At 36.5% G+C, this 17291-nt stretch overlaps 3 protein-coding genes across 7 annotated transcripts; 2 read left to right on the top strand and 1 right to left on the bottom strand.

Annotated features, from left to right (window-relative positions):
* Positions 1-234: 234 nt before the first annotated feature.
* On the bottom strand, positions 235-1874 carry LOC122821583 (coiled-coil-helix-coiled-coil-helix domain-containing protein 5). Of its 2 annotated transcripts, XM_044099643.1 has the most exons (5): positions 1716-1874; positions 1406-1546; positions 1186-1337; positions 465-587; positions 235-402 (listed from the first exon to the last, which is right to left on the bottom strand). In XM_044099643.1, coding segments are annotated over exons 1-4 (318 nt in total). In that variant the 5' UTR covers positions 1718-1874; the 3' UTR covers positions 235-402; positions 465-564. The 2 variants fall into 2 exon arrangements, with proteins under 2 accessions (XP_043955578.1, XP_043955577.1); XM_044099642.1 differs by lacking the exons at positions 235-402; positions 465-587 and having other exon boundaries at positions 1157-1337.
* atp13a1 (ATPase 13A1) lies at positions 1135-11341 on the top strand. 2 transcript variants are annotated; one of them, XM_044099640.1, is made up of 25 exons: positions 1135-1250; positions 3712-3801; positions 4098-4361; positions 4467-4622; positions 4944-5013; positions 5101-5207; positions 6070-6199; positions 6295-6350; positions 6450-6576; positions 6730-6867; positions 6970-7090; positions 7214-7371; positions 7512-7687; positions 7767-7877; positions 7991-8116; positions 8207-8315; positions 8407-8600; positions 8700-8796; positions 8890-9074; positions 9660-9774; positions 9876-10072; positions 10207-10349; positions 10722-10833; positions 10915-11058; positions 11142-11341. In XM_044099640.1, the coding sequence occupies exons 3-25, from the start codon at positions 4209-4211 to the stop codon at positions 11250-11252; spliced, it is 3036 nt and encodes a 1011-aa protein (XP_043955575.1). In that variant the 5' UTR covers positions 1135-1250; positions 3712-3801; positions 4098-4208; the 3' UTR covers positions 11253-11341. The 2 variants fall into 2 exon arrangements, with proteins under 2 accessions (XP_043955575.1, XP_043955574.1); XM_044099639.1 differs by lacking the exon at positions 1135-1250 and adding an exon at positions 2401-2931.
* Positions 11342-13211: 1870 nt separating this feature from the next.
* Positions 13212-16368, top strand: LOC122821580 (kinetochore-associated protein DSN1 homolog). 3 transcript variants are annotated; one of them, XM_044099636.1, is made up of 11 exons: positions 13212-13302; positions 13483-13519; positions 13602-13860; positions 13960-14033; positions 14426-14498; positions 14592-14673; positions 14761-14817; positions 14918-14989; positions 15086-15233; positions 16007-16094; positions 16204-16368. In XM_044099636.1, exons 1-11 carry the CDS (start codon positions 13271-13273, stop codon positions 16284-16286), a joined length of 1005 nt encoding a protein of 334 aa, XP_043955571.1. In that variant the 5' UTR covers positions 13212-13270; the 3' UTR covers positions 16287-16368. The 3 variants fall into 3 exon arrangements, with proteins under 3 accessions (XP_043955571.1, XP_043955572.1, XP_043955570.1); XM_044099637.1 differs by having other exon boundaries at positions 14758-14817; positions 15086-15089; XM_044099635.1 differs by having other exon boundaries at positions 14758-14817.
* Positions 16369-17291: the final 923 nt, after the last annotated feature.

The following is a 17291-nucleotide window of genomic DNA, read 5'->3' as shown; positions in this document are numbered from 1 at the left end:
CTCTGTCTTCTCAGTAGTCCTGCTGATTAGAGGTGAAAAACCTCCTCTTTTTTCCCTCTATCTTCCCAAACTCCCTATTGCTCAGTGACCGAATAGTCAGGTTTGTGTGGGAGCAATGCATTCCAGTTTAATATTTGACTATGACCTGGAAAAGGCATCGGCAGTAAAGATCGAAAAAAATCACCATAAAACAACACAGGATTATGACACCAAATGAATAATGGAAATGTAATATTGATTAAGTAAAAATCAGGGTATACAAAACATTGCAAACCTGACTTATTTATTGAAACACAAGAATAAGTGATATTCAAATGGTGTAATGTACAGTGCTAGAGTATTCCTATTTTTTACATTTGAAATCTGTCACAGTAAGACAAACAGATATTAAACACTCAGCTTATATATATATATATATATATATATATATATATATATATATATATATATATATATATATATATATATATATATATATATATATATATAAATTCAAATAAACACAGTTGACATTAAAATCCAGCTTGTGTAGAGGTTTGGTCTCACAACAGAAGTTGCTGAATCCTATGATGTGTCAGAACTTGAAGCTGAAGGTAGGAATAAAAGAGCAGAGATTGGCATAATTGTTAAAAAAATGTGGAATTTGATTCCATTTTCCATCATGGTAATTGTACATGGTTAACCCCCCTTAGTTAACCACCAAGATGGGGTTATAACCTTAAACAGTCAAAACAAAGTAATATTGAATAATTACCTAAATTTGAAGTTGACTTGCATTTTCATAATTCTAAATCATAAAAACAATATAAATCCATGTGACATACAGTATATATCAGGGGTCTCAAACTCCAGTTTAGATGTGCCTCTGCTGCACCACACCTGAATAGAATAATTAGGTCATTAGTAAGGCTCTGGAGAAATGATCTACACAAGGAGGAAGTAATTAAGCCATTTCATTTCAGTGTTTTGTATTGTGGCATGTCTAAAAACTGCAGGTCAGTGGCCCTCGAGGACTGGAGTTTGAGACCCTGGATAGAGAGACATTTATCATCATCAGAGGGTTAATGGAGTTGTGTCAGAGAAATATTTTACAGCACAGTTTGCACAAATATATCTAAAACATTATGATCCAGAGTTTATGTGGGATCTTTGTGATCTAAAAGGGCAATTCCAGTAAAGTCTTACCCAAGTTGCTGAGGTCAACTGAGTCTGCACAGCCTAGAAAGCGGGTCACGTGTGGTGAACAAGAGGTAGGTGAGGTCAGGTTTTCTTTCAGACATTGTTCAAATTTCTCAAATTCTGTGGAGCAGTCCTCCCTGATCTTCTGGATCACTGGACTGTAAACATTAAATGGTCAGGCACAAGGAAAAATGTACAGGTGTTTAGGATAGATCAATTGACTTACTGTGATGATGTACATTGCGAAACCTTGAGTTTTAGGTCATGGCACTTGTGTTGCCAAGACGTTGGATTTGAGGCAACGCATGACCCATATGTCTCCAGTTCTTTATAACAGTACTTTGTTGATATTTCCATAGCTGCTTGCCTGAAAGGAAACATATTTATACAAACAGTGGCCAGTGGCGGGTCAATCTTTTCTATCAATTTGACAACGTGCTAAAGTTTAGCACGTTTGACAACGCGCTAAAGCAGCAGAACGGAGCATTGTGGTGTGCATATATATTACTAATATAATTCATTATTTCAATTCTTACATGTTGGTGTTTGAAGCTGTGTCGAGTCGACTACAGAAGCGTTATAAACAAGGTTAAATGACCACTACTTCAGCGTGTGGAAACGAAGTCTATGTGATTAAGAGCTACAACACGCACGCCCATATTTGATTGGAAGGAAAAGCAACATCCTGATGATGTTCTTCAATTTTGTTGGGCCAGGTTTGTGTCTGTCACGCATGTAGGTAACGCCCCTACAGTGACGTTTTTATTTAAAGGTGCAGTAATTTTATCGCACGAAGAACTACTTTGTATTTTTGAATTGAAATTGTTTTGACTTTACTCTAGATATCATGTAACAGAGAAAATACATGCTTATTTTAGCTTGTGAAGCGAGACCCGATTAATACCGCTGTAAATCAAGGAGCCACCCATGTACGTTTTAAATTTGTGTTTTAATGATATCAGAAAAAAGAAAGTTTAATACGTTTCTTTTAATTTCTTGTACTTTAGTTAACGTACTAAAATCTACGATTCTCCAACTTCTTTGTTTTCTTTTTACGTTCCCCTGTGTTTATTAATTTTATTTATTCCAATTTATATTGAAATATATTTGCAGAAAGCAACCTGAAATATTACTAATTTGGAAACCTGAGTAGCGTAAAGGCGTTTTGAGAAAGAATGATAAAAAGCAAGTTGGAGGTAAACTGACGCTCTTTAAATATGACGTGTCTTTGCGTATTTGCGTATGCGGAAGCAGCGGTCGGGAAACAGTCAACCCAAAAGACAGGCTCTCAAAGCTGGATAACACACCGCTTCGTGTGTAGAATCGTATTCTTAACGACTATAGCGAGACGGGGTGGTGGTGGATGGTAGAGGGGGCCCAAGGAGGGATTCGGATACAATGAACGACACCAAGAAAGACGAGAGTATGGCTGCAGACGGAATCCGAGGACCGGGTGAGCTACAAATGGCCCCCTCTGTTAACCACAACCAGAATGACAGCGGCGCCGGCGATGAGCTAGTAAGCTCGGTGACACTGTACAGACGGAGGCCCCGACTGCTACACGGCACAGTCCTCCCGTTTCTGGCTGTTCTCTACCCTGGCTGGGTGTACGTGTGGTTAGGGGTGTACGGTGCCTCAGAGTATCCAGAGGCAGGCCTCCTTGCGTTAGCCGCTATCGGGATCGCGCACGTCCTCACAGCACTATCTGGATACTGGTCTGTGCACGTGCATTGTTGGCTCACTTGTTCCAAGGTAAATACAAGTTATAACAAATTATGAGCACTTTTACAGCAGATAGTACAAAAAATCCTACCTATTTTTATTTTATTTATTTTTTAGCTCATACAGTATAATGAGATTTTCTCTACTCCTACATGTCGATTAGAACATGTCAAATAGCACCTGTATTAGTGCTGGCTGTATTTTAAGGTTCCTATGTATCACGTAATGTATTATACATTTTTATGGACTTTATGTATTTATTATCTATAAATAGTACTTATCCAAAAATCTCACCTTAAGAGTGTTCTCTTTCAGATATCCACATACGGTAGTTTGTACTGATTAGTAAACAGCTGCTTGGTCATAACCAATGAAAATGAAAGAAACAGTTCAGTTATTAATCCTATGTCAAATTTATATATTTGTATTTTTGATGGTTGATGGAACTGAAGTACTTATGACTTCAAATACCAGAATAATCAATATCTGTCTTAAAGATCCTGTTTATTATAAATTTACTCACATTGGAAACCTAAATCTGTTATGAATCAAATAGTCAGAAAGTAATAGATTTTTTAAACTACCTAACATTGAACAATTATAGATCTCATTAAAACTTTTGCTGATAGGCATGTTGATTTGCCAAAACTCATCAGTCTCATCATTGCTCTGTTTAGGGACAGTTTAGCTTTTTTTCTTTGTATATCAGCAGGTTCTGTTCAGTCTATCATTAGGGTGCTCCAAAAATAAGAGTGCTGCCCAAACAGCATGTGAATATATCATCTGTTTTCTTTCTTTAAATAAACACAGGAGCCAGATCCGAAACTGGCTACGCTAGCAAAGGTCGTTCCAACCCCTAACAATGGTTCTGCTGAGCTTGTCACACTCCAGAGAGATCAGGTTTGTTCACATCTTTAAAGACTGATTTCCTAATGTTGTCATGTTTGGAAATATGTTAAATATTGCTTCCCTAAAATTCTCAAAGATGGTGTGACAAGGTTTGTGAAAGCCACACATGCCATTACTTTTTATCAAAGATCTACGTGCTTAGAAATTTGGCTTTATTTATCTGGAAGTTGTTAGGTTAATTTAGATATTGGCTTTGAATTTTATCTATTACTTGGATGTATTTTTATTTTTTATTTTCCACTGCAATATCTATTTTTTAAACATATATCCTATGTTTGGATCAACAGGATGAGAATGGGGAAAAGATCTTATCTTTTGAGTTTCAAAAGATCTGTTACATTTTTGACTACAAAGAGAAGAAATGTTTCCTTCCAGTGGCATTCCCCATTAACCACCCAATGGGCCACTTCCAGTCATGGCGTGGATACCAGGAAGAAACTGAGCTCAAGGTTGCAGAAAAGCGATATGGCACCAATCGTGCAGAGATGGTTGTGCCAGACTTTCTGGAGCTCTTTAAAGAGAGAGCAACAGCTCCTTTTTTCGTCTTCCAGGTAAGTGTGTTTCTTTTTCCTGGAATTGGTCTGGGTTCATTAGTCAGGAAGAGAAAATGTAAATACGTTGCATCAGTTTGACGTTATCTGCCCTGTGACCATCAGGTTTTCTGTGTGGGGCTGTGGTGTCTGGACGAATACTGGTATTACAGCGTTTTTACTCTGTTCATGCTGGTTGCATTTGAGGCATCCCTGGTCCAACAGCAAATGAGAAATATGTCAGAAATACGTCGCATGGGAAATAAGCCCTATATGATCCAGGTAAGCTTGATCAAGTTTAAAATGCATTCTGTTGCTAATTTAGTCATAAGAACTTAATAGTGAAATGATCAAGTTCACTTATGCAATCAACAGAGTTTGACAAAGAGTAAAAAGTCACACATGTATGTATGCAAATTGTTTTGAAAAAGAAATTGAACATTAGGCCATTTAATAGTCCTGAGGGACTTTTTCCATTGGCTTCATGAAGAGAAATTAGGCCTTTAAAACATATTTTACCCAAACTTTAGAGCTCAATCTGTTTTCCATAAATAATGTAATATACCTGGCATATCAAAATAAGTGTATGTACGTTTTTGATAGGTGTATCGCAACAGGAAGTGGAGACCTATTTCTAGTGATGAACTAGTTCCTGGAGACATTGTCTCCATAGGTGAGTGTGCAGTCCTAAATGTTATGACTCCTTACCGCAAACCTTACATTCATTTCTGGGTTGAAAAATGTGTTTTCTATTCTATAGGACGCTCACCCCAGGACAATTTGGTACCTTGTGATGTGCTGCTACTCAGAGGACGTTGCATTGTGGATGAAGCCATGCTGACCGGAGAATCTGTCCCACAGATGAAGGTTGGTAAATAATATAATCATGTGGCAAACTATTTGTTTCAGTACAGATTTTTACTGTTTTTGCTGTGTCTAAATAATTCAGAGCAACAAACAATGTCATAATTAGATGGATAAACTCAGTAAAAAAAAATACAAGATGGTGTTTTCAAATGTTAACTGCCTTGTTAAATTATAAATTAAATTTATAAGCCTCACATTTAGAAAGTTGAGTTCAGTTTCACTAGCCACGCCCAAGTCTGATTGCTTCCACACCACACTATTACTCAAATAGAAAATTCTGATAAGATACAATGAAATGAAGGCAACAAATCATGTCGTGATCTAAAGAATTTCAAAAATAGATGAGAAATTTATTTCTAAGGCTTTGGGACTCCAGCAAACCACAGTGAGAGACATTTTTCTTCCGAAATGGTGAACACAAGCAACTTTTTTTTAAATCTACCAAGATCACTTTTAAAGGTGCTTCAGTGCGTATCTTGGAGGTCACAAAGCATGTCACTTGGGCAAAACATCCTTTCACATCGATGTAAAAGATAATCTCTAGTTATTGCAAAGGCTTAATGGCAGTTGTTGCCTACAAGAGTGACACTACCAGATATTAGATTTAGAAGGCAATTACTTTTCATGTTGGATCTGTTTGGACCGGACAGCCGATTTGACTGAAATAAACCATATTTTGAAAACTAAATTATGGATTTACTCAGATTATTTTTGTCTATATTATTTGTTTGAGCATCTGAAGTTCTTAGATGCGACAAAAAATGACAAACCAGAAATCTGTAAGTGGTGGAAATACTTTTTCATTGTGTTGTTATTTCAGTAAGACTGTGTAATTTAAGCCTTGTTTTACTGTTGTGTGCAGGAGCCAGTAGAAGACTTGGATCCAGGGAGAATTTTGAATCTTCAGACAGACTCTCGCCTGCATATCATTTCTGGTGGAACCAAAGTGGTTCAGCATACTCCTCCTTTAAAGACCAGTGCTGGACTCAAGCGTAAGTGCCAATCCTTCTGTCTTTTTATTTGTCAACAGGAGTATCTACTAGCATTGGACAATCTATTTATTTGTACTCTTGTTCATTGTTTGCAGCTGTAGACAATGGCTGTGTGGCCTATGTACTGAGAACAGGATTCTATACGTCTCAGGTAAGGAATAGAGATAACTGTTAAATCTTTTTTTTAAATTCCATTATTAAAACCTTTGTTGTCCATTACTAAACAGTGTGTTGTGACATTGTTCTACAGGGTAAACTGCTAAGGACCATTCTGTTCGGTGTAAAGAGAGTGACGGCAAACAATCTGGAGACTTTTATCTTTATTCTCTTCCTCCTTGTGTTTGCCATTGCTGCTGCTGCATATGTGTGGATTGAAGGTGAGGTGACAACAATTGGCTTATTAAGATGTATCACAAATATTTTGAAAGCCAATAAAACTTGCTTCCAAGTTTGTACTTATAAGTTAGAATGAATGGTGAAGTTGATTCTGAAACATGTCTTTTTGTATTATTATTTTTATCCCTTCCTAGGAACAAAGGATCTCACAAGAAATCGCTACAAGTTGTTTTTGGAGTGCACACTTATTCTCACTTCAGTGGTCCCACCGGAACTTCCGATAGAGCTTTCTTTAGCAGTTAACACATCGCTCATTGCCTTGGCTAAACTTTGTAAGTTTGTTTCTTTTTCTGCTGGGACCGTAGGATATCTACTGCAGCAAATTCACTAAGTGGTATTGAATAATAACACTTGTTACTCTTTTTCTGCTTTAGATGTTTTCTGCACAGAACCCTTCAGAATACCATTTGCAGGGAAAGTAGAGATTTGCTGTTTTGACAAAACAGGAACTCTGACCAGTGACAGCTTGGTGGTTCGAGGGGTAGCAGGTCTCAGGTAAACCCTGTCAACCAATTCTCTGTTTGGCAGCATAAAATTGAGAAGCAACCACATGTTGTACTTGTAATTTAGATTGTAATTATTTACCGTTTATTGTATCCATCTTGTTTTCACTGACAGAGAGGGAAAAGAGGTGATGCCTGTCTCTGAGATCCCAGTTGAGACACATAGGGTTGTGGCTACTTGTCACTCATTGGTTACTCTGGATGATGGGCAACTGGTGGGAGATCCATTAGAGAAGGCCATGCTAACTGCTGCTGACTGGACACTTACCAAAGGTGCCTCCTACATCTACAGTGCAATTCATGAGTGTGCTAGTACTGTATGGTTAACAGTATTCTTGTTATATTATTGGACTAGAACATTTTAAACAGTATAATGGTTACTTAAGTTGGGGTTTTTTTTCTGTTTAAACCAGATGAAAAAGTGTTCCCACGAGGCATCAAAACACAAGGTCTGAAAATCCACCAGCGTTTCCATTTTGCCAGCGCTCTGAAAAGGATGTCTGTCTTGGCCTCGTACGAGAAACTTGGATCCACCGAACTTTGCTACATCTCAACTGTCAAGGGTGCCCCAGAGACACTTAGAGGAATGGTAAATTATAGCGCCACATTTTTCATAGACTCTCCTCTTACTTATCTTAAATAAGTGTCTAAAATACTGCTGTCCGTAGTTTACAGTGTGTCCAGGAAATTATGACGAAGTCCACAGAGAAATGTCACGGGAAGGGGCACGAGTTCTGGCCTTGGGTTACAAAGAAATTGGACACCTCAGTCATCAACAGGTTAGTTTAACTTTTTTTCTTTTAATCAAAATCTTCAGAGGCTGTTTGATTTTTCTATAGTGTCTATAAACAGACCTGGTGGAAACTAACTAAAATCTTTTTGGGTTATGCAGTGCCGTGAGATCAGTCGCGATGCTTTGGAGTGTGATCTACAATTTGCTGGTTTCATGGTTGTTTCCTGTCCACTCAAGAATGACAGCAAGGCAGTGATAAAAGAGATCCTAGAAGCATCTCATCATGTAAAAAAACACAACCGTGATGAAAAGTTTGGGTTCGTACTCAAATAAGGAACGCTTTATAATGACTGACTCTTTCATCTCCTCTTCCAGGTGGTCATGATCACAGGAGACAACCCCCTAACTGCATGCCATGTTGCAAGAGAGCTCCACTTTATTCAGAAAGATCACACACTTATTTTGCAGCCAAACCTCAATCAGGGTACGCATTAGGTTCATCACTTAATTCTGTGAGTGTTTTGACACTTGGCTTGCATAACGAGAAGTTTTATGTATAAATGCTGTTTTTCCAGGTCAGTGGCACTGGGAATCCATTGATGGCACTGTAACTGTTGCACTACCCCCTCCTTCAGTTTCTTCGTTTGTGCAACAGTTTGACTTGTGTGTAACAGGAGAAGGTCTGGCCCGGTTGGGCTGCGATCCCCACCTTCTCCACACACTGTTACCACATATACGAGTATTTGCTCGAGTCAGTCCAAAACAGAAGGTAGGTCCTGAAGCAGCAGTCTTTTAAGTCATAGTTTATGCACTCTCTTCCTACCTCAATTCGGTGTTTGAAACAAAAGTTTGATTTTACATGTTTTAGGAATTTGTAATCACCAGTCTAAAGGGACTTGGTTATGTGACCTTGATGTGCGGTGATGGCACAAATGATGTCGGCGCACTTAAACATGCTCAGATTGGTAAGTTATTTTTAAATAACTCATAGCAATGAAACAAATTTGCCAAGAACTGTTTTTCCAGTTGTGAGCAGTGAACACGTCGTTTTCTCACAGGGGTGGCCCTTTTAGCCAATGCTCCAGAGCGCATGCCTGAGAAAAAGAAGCGGGGTAGAGATAAGGAGTCGGCAACATCAGACTTCAGGCCTGTACCACCTGCTAGTTCTGGTGTCAAGCTGAGCTCCAGAGCAGCCAGACAGCGGGCCATGGCCCAGAGAGAGGAGCAGCTTGCAGCACAAAAGGTGTTCTTCTTTATCATTTAACAAAAATATTTACATCTTCTTTTGGAAACATAATGTAATCATAGAGGCAATTAATTAATTGCAATATGTATTCTGCTCTAATTTGTCATAATCTCTCCAGTTACAACTATCCAACAAATATTTAAAAATTCTTTGTTTTATGTTTAAATTAGAGCCTTTAGAGAACTATTGGGATGTCTTAGATTGTAAAAACAGAGAGCAAGGCCTAGCTTTTGGCTAAAGATAAAACTGAATAAGACTTAGAATATACTTAAGATTTAATGTATTAAAGAGGTCAGAATAGAAGGGATTAGAAATATTTCTTAATGTCCCACAGTGAGGAAATTCAGGTGTTCAAGCAGCAAGTTTGTAAATATAAGTTTGCACTGAGGTAAAAAAAAAAGAAGAAGAAGAGACTGTTCTGTCTCATTGTTCAACGTCATCATTTACATTTGACATGGACTACTCAAAAATATATGAGCTACTCAAAAAAAAAAAAAGCTTACTTTTGTTAACCATTTTTTGTGCTTACTGTGACATGAAGAAATATACACTACTCTAACCATCAGGATTTCTCTGTAACAGGAAAAAATCAGTCAAGTTCTACGAGAACTTGAAGATGATCAGGTACAAGTCGTCAAGCTGGGAGACGCTTCTATTGCTGCCCCTTTCACGTCAAAACTCTCCTCCATTCAGTGCAGTGAGTCACATGTTTCAATACTTATTTCCCTGTATTTATAAATAAAACTGATTATTAACTCTCAGACTCAATTTGTTTTTGTTTTTTCTTTATTCCCCCAGTTTGCCATGTAATAAAACAAGGTCGCTGCACTCTGGTTACAACACTGCAGATGTTCAAGATTCTAGCTCTCAATGCATTGGTGCTGGCCTACAGCCAGTCTGTCCTCTACCTCGAAGGAGTCAAATTCAGTGATTTCCAGGCGACTCTGCAAGGCTTGCTTTTGGCTGGATGCTTTCTCTTTATATCTAGGTCAAAGGTTAGAATTTGACTTATTTATTGTAAAGTTAACATGTTTTGGTGCTTGCTGTAAATTTTTAAATTCCATCGTAATTCTGTTTTATTTTAAAAAAACAGAAAAATTTGGATTTTTTTTTTCTCCTCTTTTTGCAGCCTCTGAAAACGTTGTCTCGAGAGCGGCCTTTACCAAACATCTTCAATCTGTACACAGTGTTGACTGTGCTGCTGCAGTTTGCAGTTCACTTTTGTAGTCTTGTGTATCTTTATAAAGAGGCACAAACCAGAAGTCCACCAAGGTAAGCAAAAGTACAACGGGATAAGACCAAAGACCTCTTGAAAGACCATGCATCACAGTAATAGCATGGAAAATGTGTACTTTTAACTAAATGGACATTTCTATGTTCAAATTAAACAGAAATGATTGTTCACCACCAGTATCGCCTTTGTATTAGACATTTTACTTTTTTTTTTTTAACAACTTTTTGTCTAAAATGTTTTTGGATTGATTGATACTTTCTTAGATCTTTATCTTTTTAAGATGGGACGTCCAAACTGCTGATGAGCAAACATTTGTTTTATTTAATATAACATGTACACAATGTTTTCAGTTTTTCCCATCAGTGATACTTTGTAAATGCTTTATTATTTTTATGTTTCTTTTTTTGCAGAGAGGAGCAGTTTGTAGATCTGTATAAAGAATTCGAACCCAGCCTAATTAACAGCACTGTGTACATAATGTCGATGGCGATGCAGATGGCCACCTTTGCCATAAACTACAAGGTATCTTTTCACATTTGTAATGTAATTTAATATAATAGCCGGTATCCATGTACATAATGGATTCCTCTTTGTGTCTTACAGGGTCACCCATTCATGGAGTCTCTCAGTGAAAATCGACCACTACTGTGGAGTATCGTACTTTCAGGGTTAGCCATTGTTGGGCTCCTTACTGGTTCCTCTCCAGAATTCAATGAACAGTTTGCTCTTGTAGAAATTCCAACTGAGGTGAGCTAAAATTATTTTACCATTTCTTGTTTTGATAGCCTTGTAATAAGATCGTATAACATGCTTTGTATGCTTTCTTGCAGTTCAAATTAATAATTGCCCAAGTTCTGTTGGTGGACTTTGTTGCTGCTCTGCTCATGGACCGTGTCCTGCAGTTCTTCCTGGGCAAAGGAACTCTCAGGCTGCCTTCTTGATCTCAGTGCCAACAGCAAATGCTGCCCTTATAACTAAACTGTAAAGGGACATAAGAATTTGAAAGAGGAAGAAAAGTACAGCTGTTATTCCAAACACAAGTCAGCTGATAGTCATGGCATGTAGGACTGTTCACTCTGTGAATCCCTTTCTTTGTTCCCTCTTGAACTGTGTATGTCTTGGGGGGTTTTTTCCATTTGCTTTGTCTCAATTCTAATGTTTTTTTTTAGTTTTTTTTTTTTATAACTGTCCATTTTTCTACATCCTTCCTTGGTTTTTCCCTCACCGCGCTTATGAAAGGCCATGAAGACAGCAGTATTGAGTGGAGTTTCAGATTGTGCTAGCCAGAGTGAAAACTACAGGCACAAAAAAAGGGCATTCTCCAAGAGAATTGCAATAGTGTTTTGGATTTTTTTTTTCCCCTCCCTTGTTTTTGTAAAAAGTGAAAAAAATTTAACAGACTTATAAAGATTTAAAATTATGAAGTATTCATTTAGTCTTTTTTGTGTGTTTTTATTGTATTAAAAGAATGTAAGTAGAAATCCTTATTTTTGCTGGTAAATTTGGCGTTACTAAGATATGAGAAAACAATATAAGTCAACATAAAAATAAGATTGTTTATGTCATGGGATCCACCATGCTGACCAAAAAGCATGGTGGATCCCACCATGCTTTTTAAATAAAATCTCAAACCCTGAAATTTAAAAAAAAATGCTATTAAATTTTGTTTTGATCCCATAACTATCAATGTAAAAAGATCTGCAAGTTGTTAAGTTTAACTGATTCTGATTAAGACTCAGTCCAATTTAAATTGGACATTTGCTTACTTTTAAACATATCCAATTATTAGGTAAACTATAGTCACCTTACAACTTCAAGATGAATGCAGAATATAACTTTTACTTTCACAAGTTTATAAATTGGCTAATAATTTTAATAATTATAAATTTTTTAACTTGAAGTGGAGTAATTTCAAACAGATTCCAAGAAATGAGAAATATCTAAGTGCTCTACAATCTAAAACTAATAATAAGGAAAGTAATGGAGAATAGTAAAAATCTCTTAAAGATCTGTAAGAGAATGTATTATAGTCTGAAGAAACTAAGCTGAATGTTTTGGGCAAAACTGAAAAAAAAAACAGCAGCAAAACATGGTGTGGGCAGAATAATGCTTTTGGGATTACTTTTCTTCACATGGAACTGGTGTTTTTATGGGAGATGAAATTATGAACAGTTTCAAATATCAGTTTTTAGTCAAAACCTTTTTCTATCTGCTGTAAAGATGAAAATGGATTTTATGTTTTAGCATCACTGTGAATTCACACAAGCCGATCAAAAAATTTACTTAAGATGAAAAACAAAAATAAATTGTCCCAGCCAGAGTCCAGAATAAGATTAGAGTTGACATTGTGGAAAACGGTGGACAAGAGACCTTCCCCAAATGTGATCCATGTGGAGAACCTTTTGTAGGTAAAGTGTGGACATGAGAAGCGAGAAGTCAAGATGCAGCATGCTACCAAATACTTAAAATTGAATTCAACAGTATTAGTTTAGTCTCTTAAGCATTTTATATTTCTAAAAAAATAAATGTCATGTCTTAGGCGCATAAAGTTTTTAAGTGTTTGGTCATGGTTTTATTTTTTAAGAAGTACAAAACGGAAGCATTTAAACATTTTAACTTTGGAGAGCTTCTGTAAATTTATAAAATTTATTTTTTGTAACAAACTTGAAGTCATTTAAACATTGTTCAGATAAAACCGCGGCAATGTTTTGAACTTTATCCAAAGGGATCACAATAAATATGACCTTTGCTAAAATGCCCCTATTCAACTTTTCATATAAGTATTTCTAAATGCATCTATGTATTTTGTATAAATATTGAAATTAATTTAAGGTGCAACAAATTTAGTTTTAAGCCTTGACCCTTACATGACTTAACTACATTTCCCATGAGTCTTAGAGCCGTGAAAGGGTGGGTTTGGTCTTTGGGCGCGCTGTAAGGATAGCTATTTGAAATTAAAATGGCGGAAAAGAAGGCTGAAGTTGAGCACGGGTATGTTTTGTTTTAAGCTCGTAATACAACTTATTTGAATTAAACAAATCCATTACCTTACCACTGTAAATAATTTTAAACAAACTGTATTGTTGTCATGTTTTGGTGGACCTTTCCGATAGTTTTGTTCTGGTCTGATGTAAACAGTAAAGCTACTTTTTCGTCTGTTACCTACTTTAGCTCGGGACGTATTGAGGCAGACGAAACCTCAGTAGAGGTGAGAAATAAAAACCCTTTCTGTAGTTTATAGCAGATGATTTGCTGAATGGAGAGTTACTGGCTTTGTTGTTTATGCCAAGGTCTCGTCTACGGTCCAAACTTCAAAACGATGCTCCTCCCTAATCCCCGAGTCGGAACCTCCTTTCAAGTGTCCCCGGAGCGACTCGACTTCATTTACCACACAAATGCCAGATCCTGGAGACGAACAGTCAGAGGTGATGAAACAAGAAATGGAGACACTCACAGAAAGACCCGTAAATCCCCGTGAACAGAATAAATCCTGGAGAAGAAACACCATAACCCGACGCTCCCTTCCTGCCCTTCCCAACCCATATGAGAGTGAGAGACATTTTCCCCCATCGTATTTTTATTCCCCCACACTAAAACATTGTTTACTTTTGTTCAAGACAAATAATAATCTAAATGAATTTGTTCTAGCTTTGTGCAGAAACATAAGTCCATCATTATCACAACAAGAGAGACTTGAAAAACTGCTGGAAGCTTCAATGGAGGTATGTTAAGTGAAGCTATAGAAACCAAATGCATTATTAAACCATTATAAGTTTCTCCTGAACTTGATGAAAGCCCAATAGATAATTTGTGTTTCTTTGTCTGTATCAACTCTTAAAAGATTAAAGAAGATTTAAAGATGTCATGAAATATAATCAATAACAGTTTTATATTCATATTTTGTTAAATAGATAGATATTGTTTACTCAACATTAGAATAATGACTAGATATTTAATTAATACTAGCCACAAAATTGCACAACAAAATCTGAGTAAAAAAAAACATTTGTTTTATAAATAAAAATTTAAAAATCAATTTTGTGTGTCCCTATCACTTTACCATCTGTAAACTGTGAGAATATTTTTTGTTTATTCACATGTTTTTTCCTTGCAGATGGCACTAGAAAGAACTCAAAATTCACTTGAGTCGTTTCCAAAAGCATCACTGGACTCCTTCAAAAAACAAGGTTGGTAGGTTTTTTTTGTAAATTCCTTGGAGCTAAGTATTTTAAATTATTGAAACAATAATTTTATGTTATCTCTGTTCTTGTTTTGTGTAGTTGAAAACATCAAGATGGAATGGAGCTGCTTAACCAAAAATACAAGCAATGAACCACATAAACTATCTTCGAGTCAACCCAAGTATGCATACTTTTTAAAATTTCACTGCTCTTTTGGTATTAATCATGATGACTCTTATTTGCATTTCTGTCTTTTATTGCGTTGAAGTTGCAGTCAGCCTGCTGTGCAAAGAGCCATGGAAAATGTCCAGAAAGCAATCATCAGGCATGTTGTTCTGTCTACTCTCATGTCCGATGCTTATTTTAGAATAATTGTAAATATAAAATGGCCTCATATATGATCTTTTCTTTTTGTTGTTTCTTAGGCTAAAGGCTGAAAGTGAGTCTTGGGAGGCCCTGATGAACAAACACAAGAAAAGTGCAGAGGAACTGGAAAAGTAAACATTTGTATTGTCATTAATCATTCACGTGACAGTGTTATCCATGACTTTCTTTGAATTTGCACCAATCATCATATTGATTTTCCACTGTAGGAAGGTGAAGATGGGACAGGAGACGGGTATACCTCTAAACTCTACGTTAATAGTCCAGTCCTCGCAGAACTCTGTCATACAGAGTAAACCCAACTACCACAATGTCCTCTGTAGGCAGCAACCCATGATGCATACTATGGCCATGATTGTATGTTGGATTTCTTTTTCTTTTGTCTTCACAAAAATATTATTAAGAAGTTATTGTATTTTCAAGCTTTTATGTTCTAAGCTCTAAAGTGAATAAGAGTGGGCTTGCAGTATTGTATTTGAAATGTTGCTTCCTGGGGCAGAACTACTATGACATGCGCACACCCACCAGACACTTCAGTACATTGGGTGGAGGGTGAAGAGAAATAGCTATAAGAACTGAGATTTTTCAGGGGCAAACTTGGAAATGAATGGGACACAAATACATTTACAAATACAAGCCTTTTCCACTTATATTTTAATGGCCATAAAACCACTATAATGTCAGGTTTTAACTGTTTCTATGTGCAGTGCTTAGAATTATTGCTAACTATTGTTGATAGGCATAAAGAAAAGGGCAAACTCAACATTCTCCATTCAAAATATTTCAGCTTTTTAGCATGCATGTATGTAATTGAATACAGATTGATCGTCAAGTAAGTTTGAAGATTAGTATTCTCTATTGTCTACTATTTTGGATCAGTTTTGTACCGATATATTTTTGTGTGTGTTATCTCACAGATTTTATTTACAATAGATATCTCCTTCCATAACAAGCATAGGCATGAAAAGGTTGTTATTCAGTCACTGAGAATCGCAGACACAGGACACACAGCATTTTAGACCGACCAGTTTTCAGATAGAAAACTAAGCTTTACAATTTTTCAAAGCAATGTTGAATCAATGTTGTCATCATTTTATTTTGTAACTTATAGATTTTTTTCTTGCCTGTAGATGGACACTCAGTGTAAAATGATACAGCAGCTACTTACCATCAAGGAGCAGTCACAGCTGTTAGTCAAAAAGACCAGTGTCCAACTAGGTAATGACTTTGCTGGAACAATATATATTTTCTTTGTAATATTTTTTCTGTGACGGTCTAGTGAAAGAAACTTTCACACTAATTATTTTTATTTCTATGCTGTCTCCAGCTGAGGAGGCTGGATTCCAGGAGCTTTCATCGAACCTTCTTAAGAATCTGATGTCGGCACCTTTGCAAAAGGCAACTACATAAACAATATGTCCTCAATAGATGATACTTCTGTACAGCTGAATCCAACAATTGTTAAAAATGTAAATATATTCTTGTGCTTTTATATCATTTTCCAATTTTTTTTAATTTTCCTGTGCTGTTTTGTTGAACAAAGAGAGAAAATAACATTTTATATTGTGCTCCAACATTAAGCAACTTTAATGGCAGTGGCAAATTATACATGGATATGACCAGCAGGTGGCAGTGGCTAGCTATTCACAAAATCGTATTAAAGGTGGTGAATTGCTTGAGTAGATTATTCTTTTGGCCTTAAGAGCATTTTCATCTGTGAATCCTGAAACTGTTTAGACCCATTAGTAAATGTTGTTAAATCTTTGCCACCATCCAGCAAAGTATGGTCTCTGTTTTTGGTGTTATCAAATTAAACTATAATAATAATTAAAAAAACAACCACTTTGTCTTAAAAGTGATTACCAAAGTAAGTTGATAACTATCACAATTAATATTGATGCTATAAAGAATTAATAGTTTTGACAACAGGATATATTTTATGTATTTAATGCTCTATTTAACATGAATAATAATAATAATACCCAAAAAAATCAAAGGTAAATCCTTGAAAGTACCAATGTGATGACAATGTTTGTTCAAAAAGAAATGCCATAGCTTCAATTGGGAAACATTTTGATTATATTCTTGTTAAACTATTCAAGTAAAAAGAAAGAAAACTTTTCTTCTTACTTTACACACATTCTTGGGTGTATAGAAAAACCCTAGAGGCTCACCCCCTGTCACACTTACTCCTGTTTGGTGCTGCATCTATTGCACTTCATCAGTGTCCCCTGACCATACAGAAGGAGGCCCCTCCCCCACAGTGACTCACCCCCATCTCTTGCTTGGCTTGGTCACTGATGCAGAACGAAGCCTTGACATTGTACCAGTCAGGCAAAGCTTCATTTGGCATCTCTCAAATCTCTTGGACCAATTCATTAATTAACACGTATGCTTAATTTGTGCCTCTCTTGA

This window comes from Gambusia affinis, linkage group LG19, assembly GCF_019740435.1.
Source record: "Gambusia affinis linkage group LG19, SWU_Gaff_1.0, whole genome shotgun sequence".
NCBI classification, from domain to species: Eukaryota; Metazoa; Chordata; class Actinopteri; order Cyprinodontiformes; family Poeciliidae; genus Gambusia; species Gambusia affinis.
Note: the sequence above shows the minus strand (reverse complement) of the source record. Positions and strands in the feature narration are given on the sequence as shown.

Coding starts and splice junctions, on each gene's coding strand:
- LOC122821583 (XM_044099642.1), bottom strand. Junction 1,338..1,405: donor TCGCAATGTACATCATCACA/GTAAGTCAATTG, acceptor TAATGTTTACAG/TCCAGTGATCCAGAAGATCA.
- atp13a1 (XM_044099639.1), top strand. CDS start 2,578: ATGAACGACACCAAGAAAGACGAGAGTATGGCTGCAGACGGAATCCGA. Junction 2,932..3,711: donor GTTGGCTCACTTGTTCCAAG/GTAAATACAAGT, acceptor AAATAAACACAG/GAGCCAGATCCGAAACTGGC. Junction 8,797..8,889: donor ACTTAAACATGCTCAGATTG/GTAAGTTATTTT, acceptor GTTTTCTCACAG/GGGTGGCCCTTTTAGCCAAT.
- LOC122821580 (XM_044099635.1), top strand. CDS start 13,271: ATGGCGGAAAAGAAGGCTGAAGTTGAGCACGG. Junction 14,499..14,591: donor GGACTCCTTCAAAAAACAAG/GTTGGTAGGTTT, acceptor TGTTTTGTGTAG/TTGAAAACATCAAGATGGAA. Junction 14,990..15,085: donor AGTGCAGAGGAACTGGAAAA/GTAAACATTTGT, acceptor TTTCCACTGTAG/GAAGGTGAAGATGGGACAGG.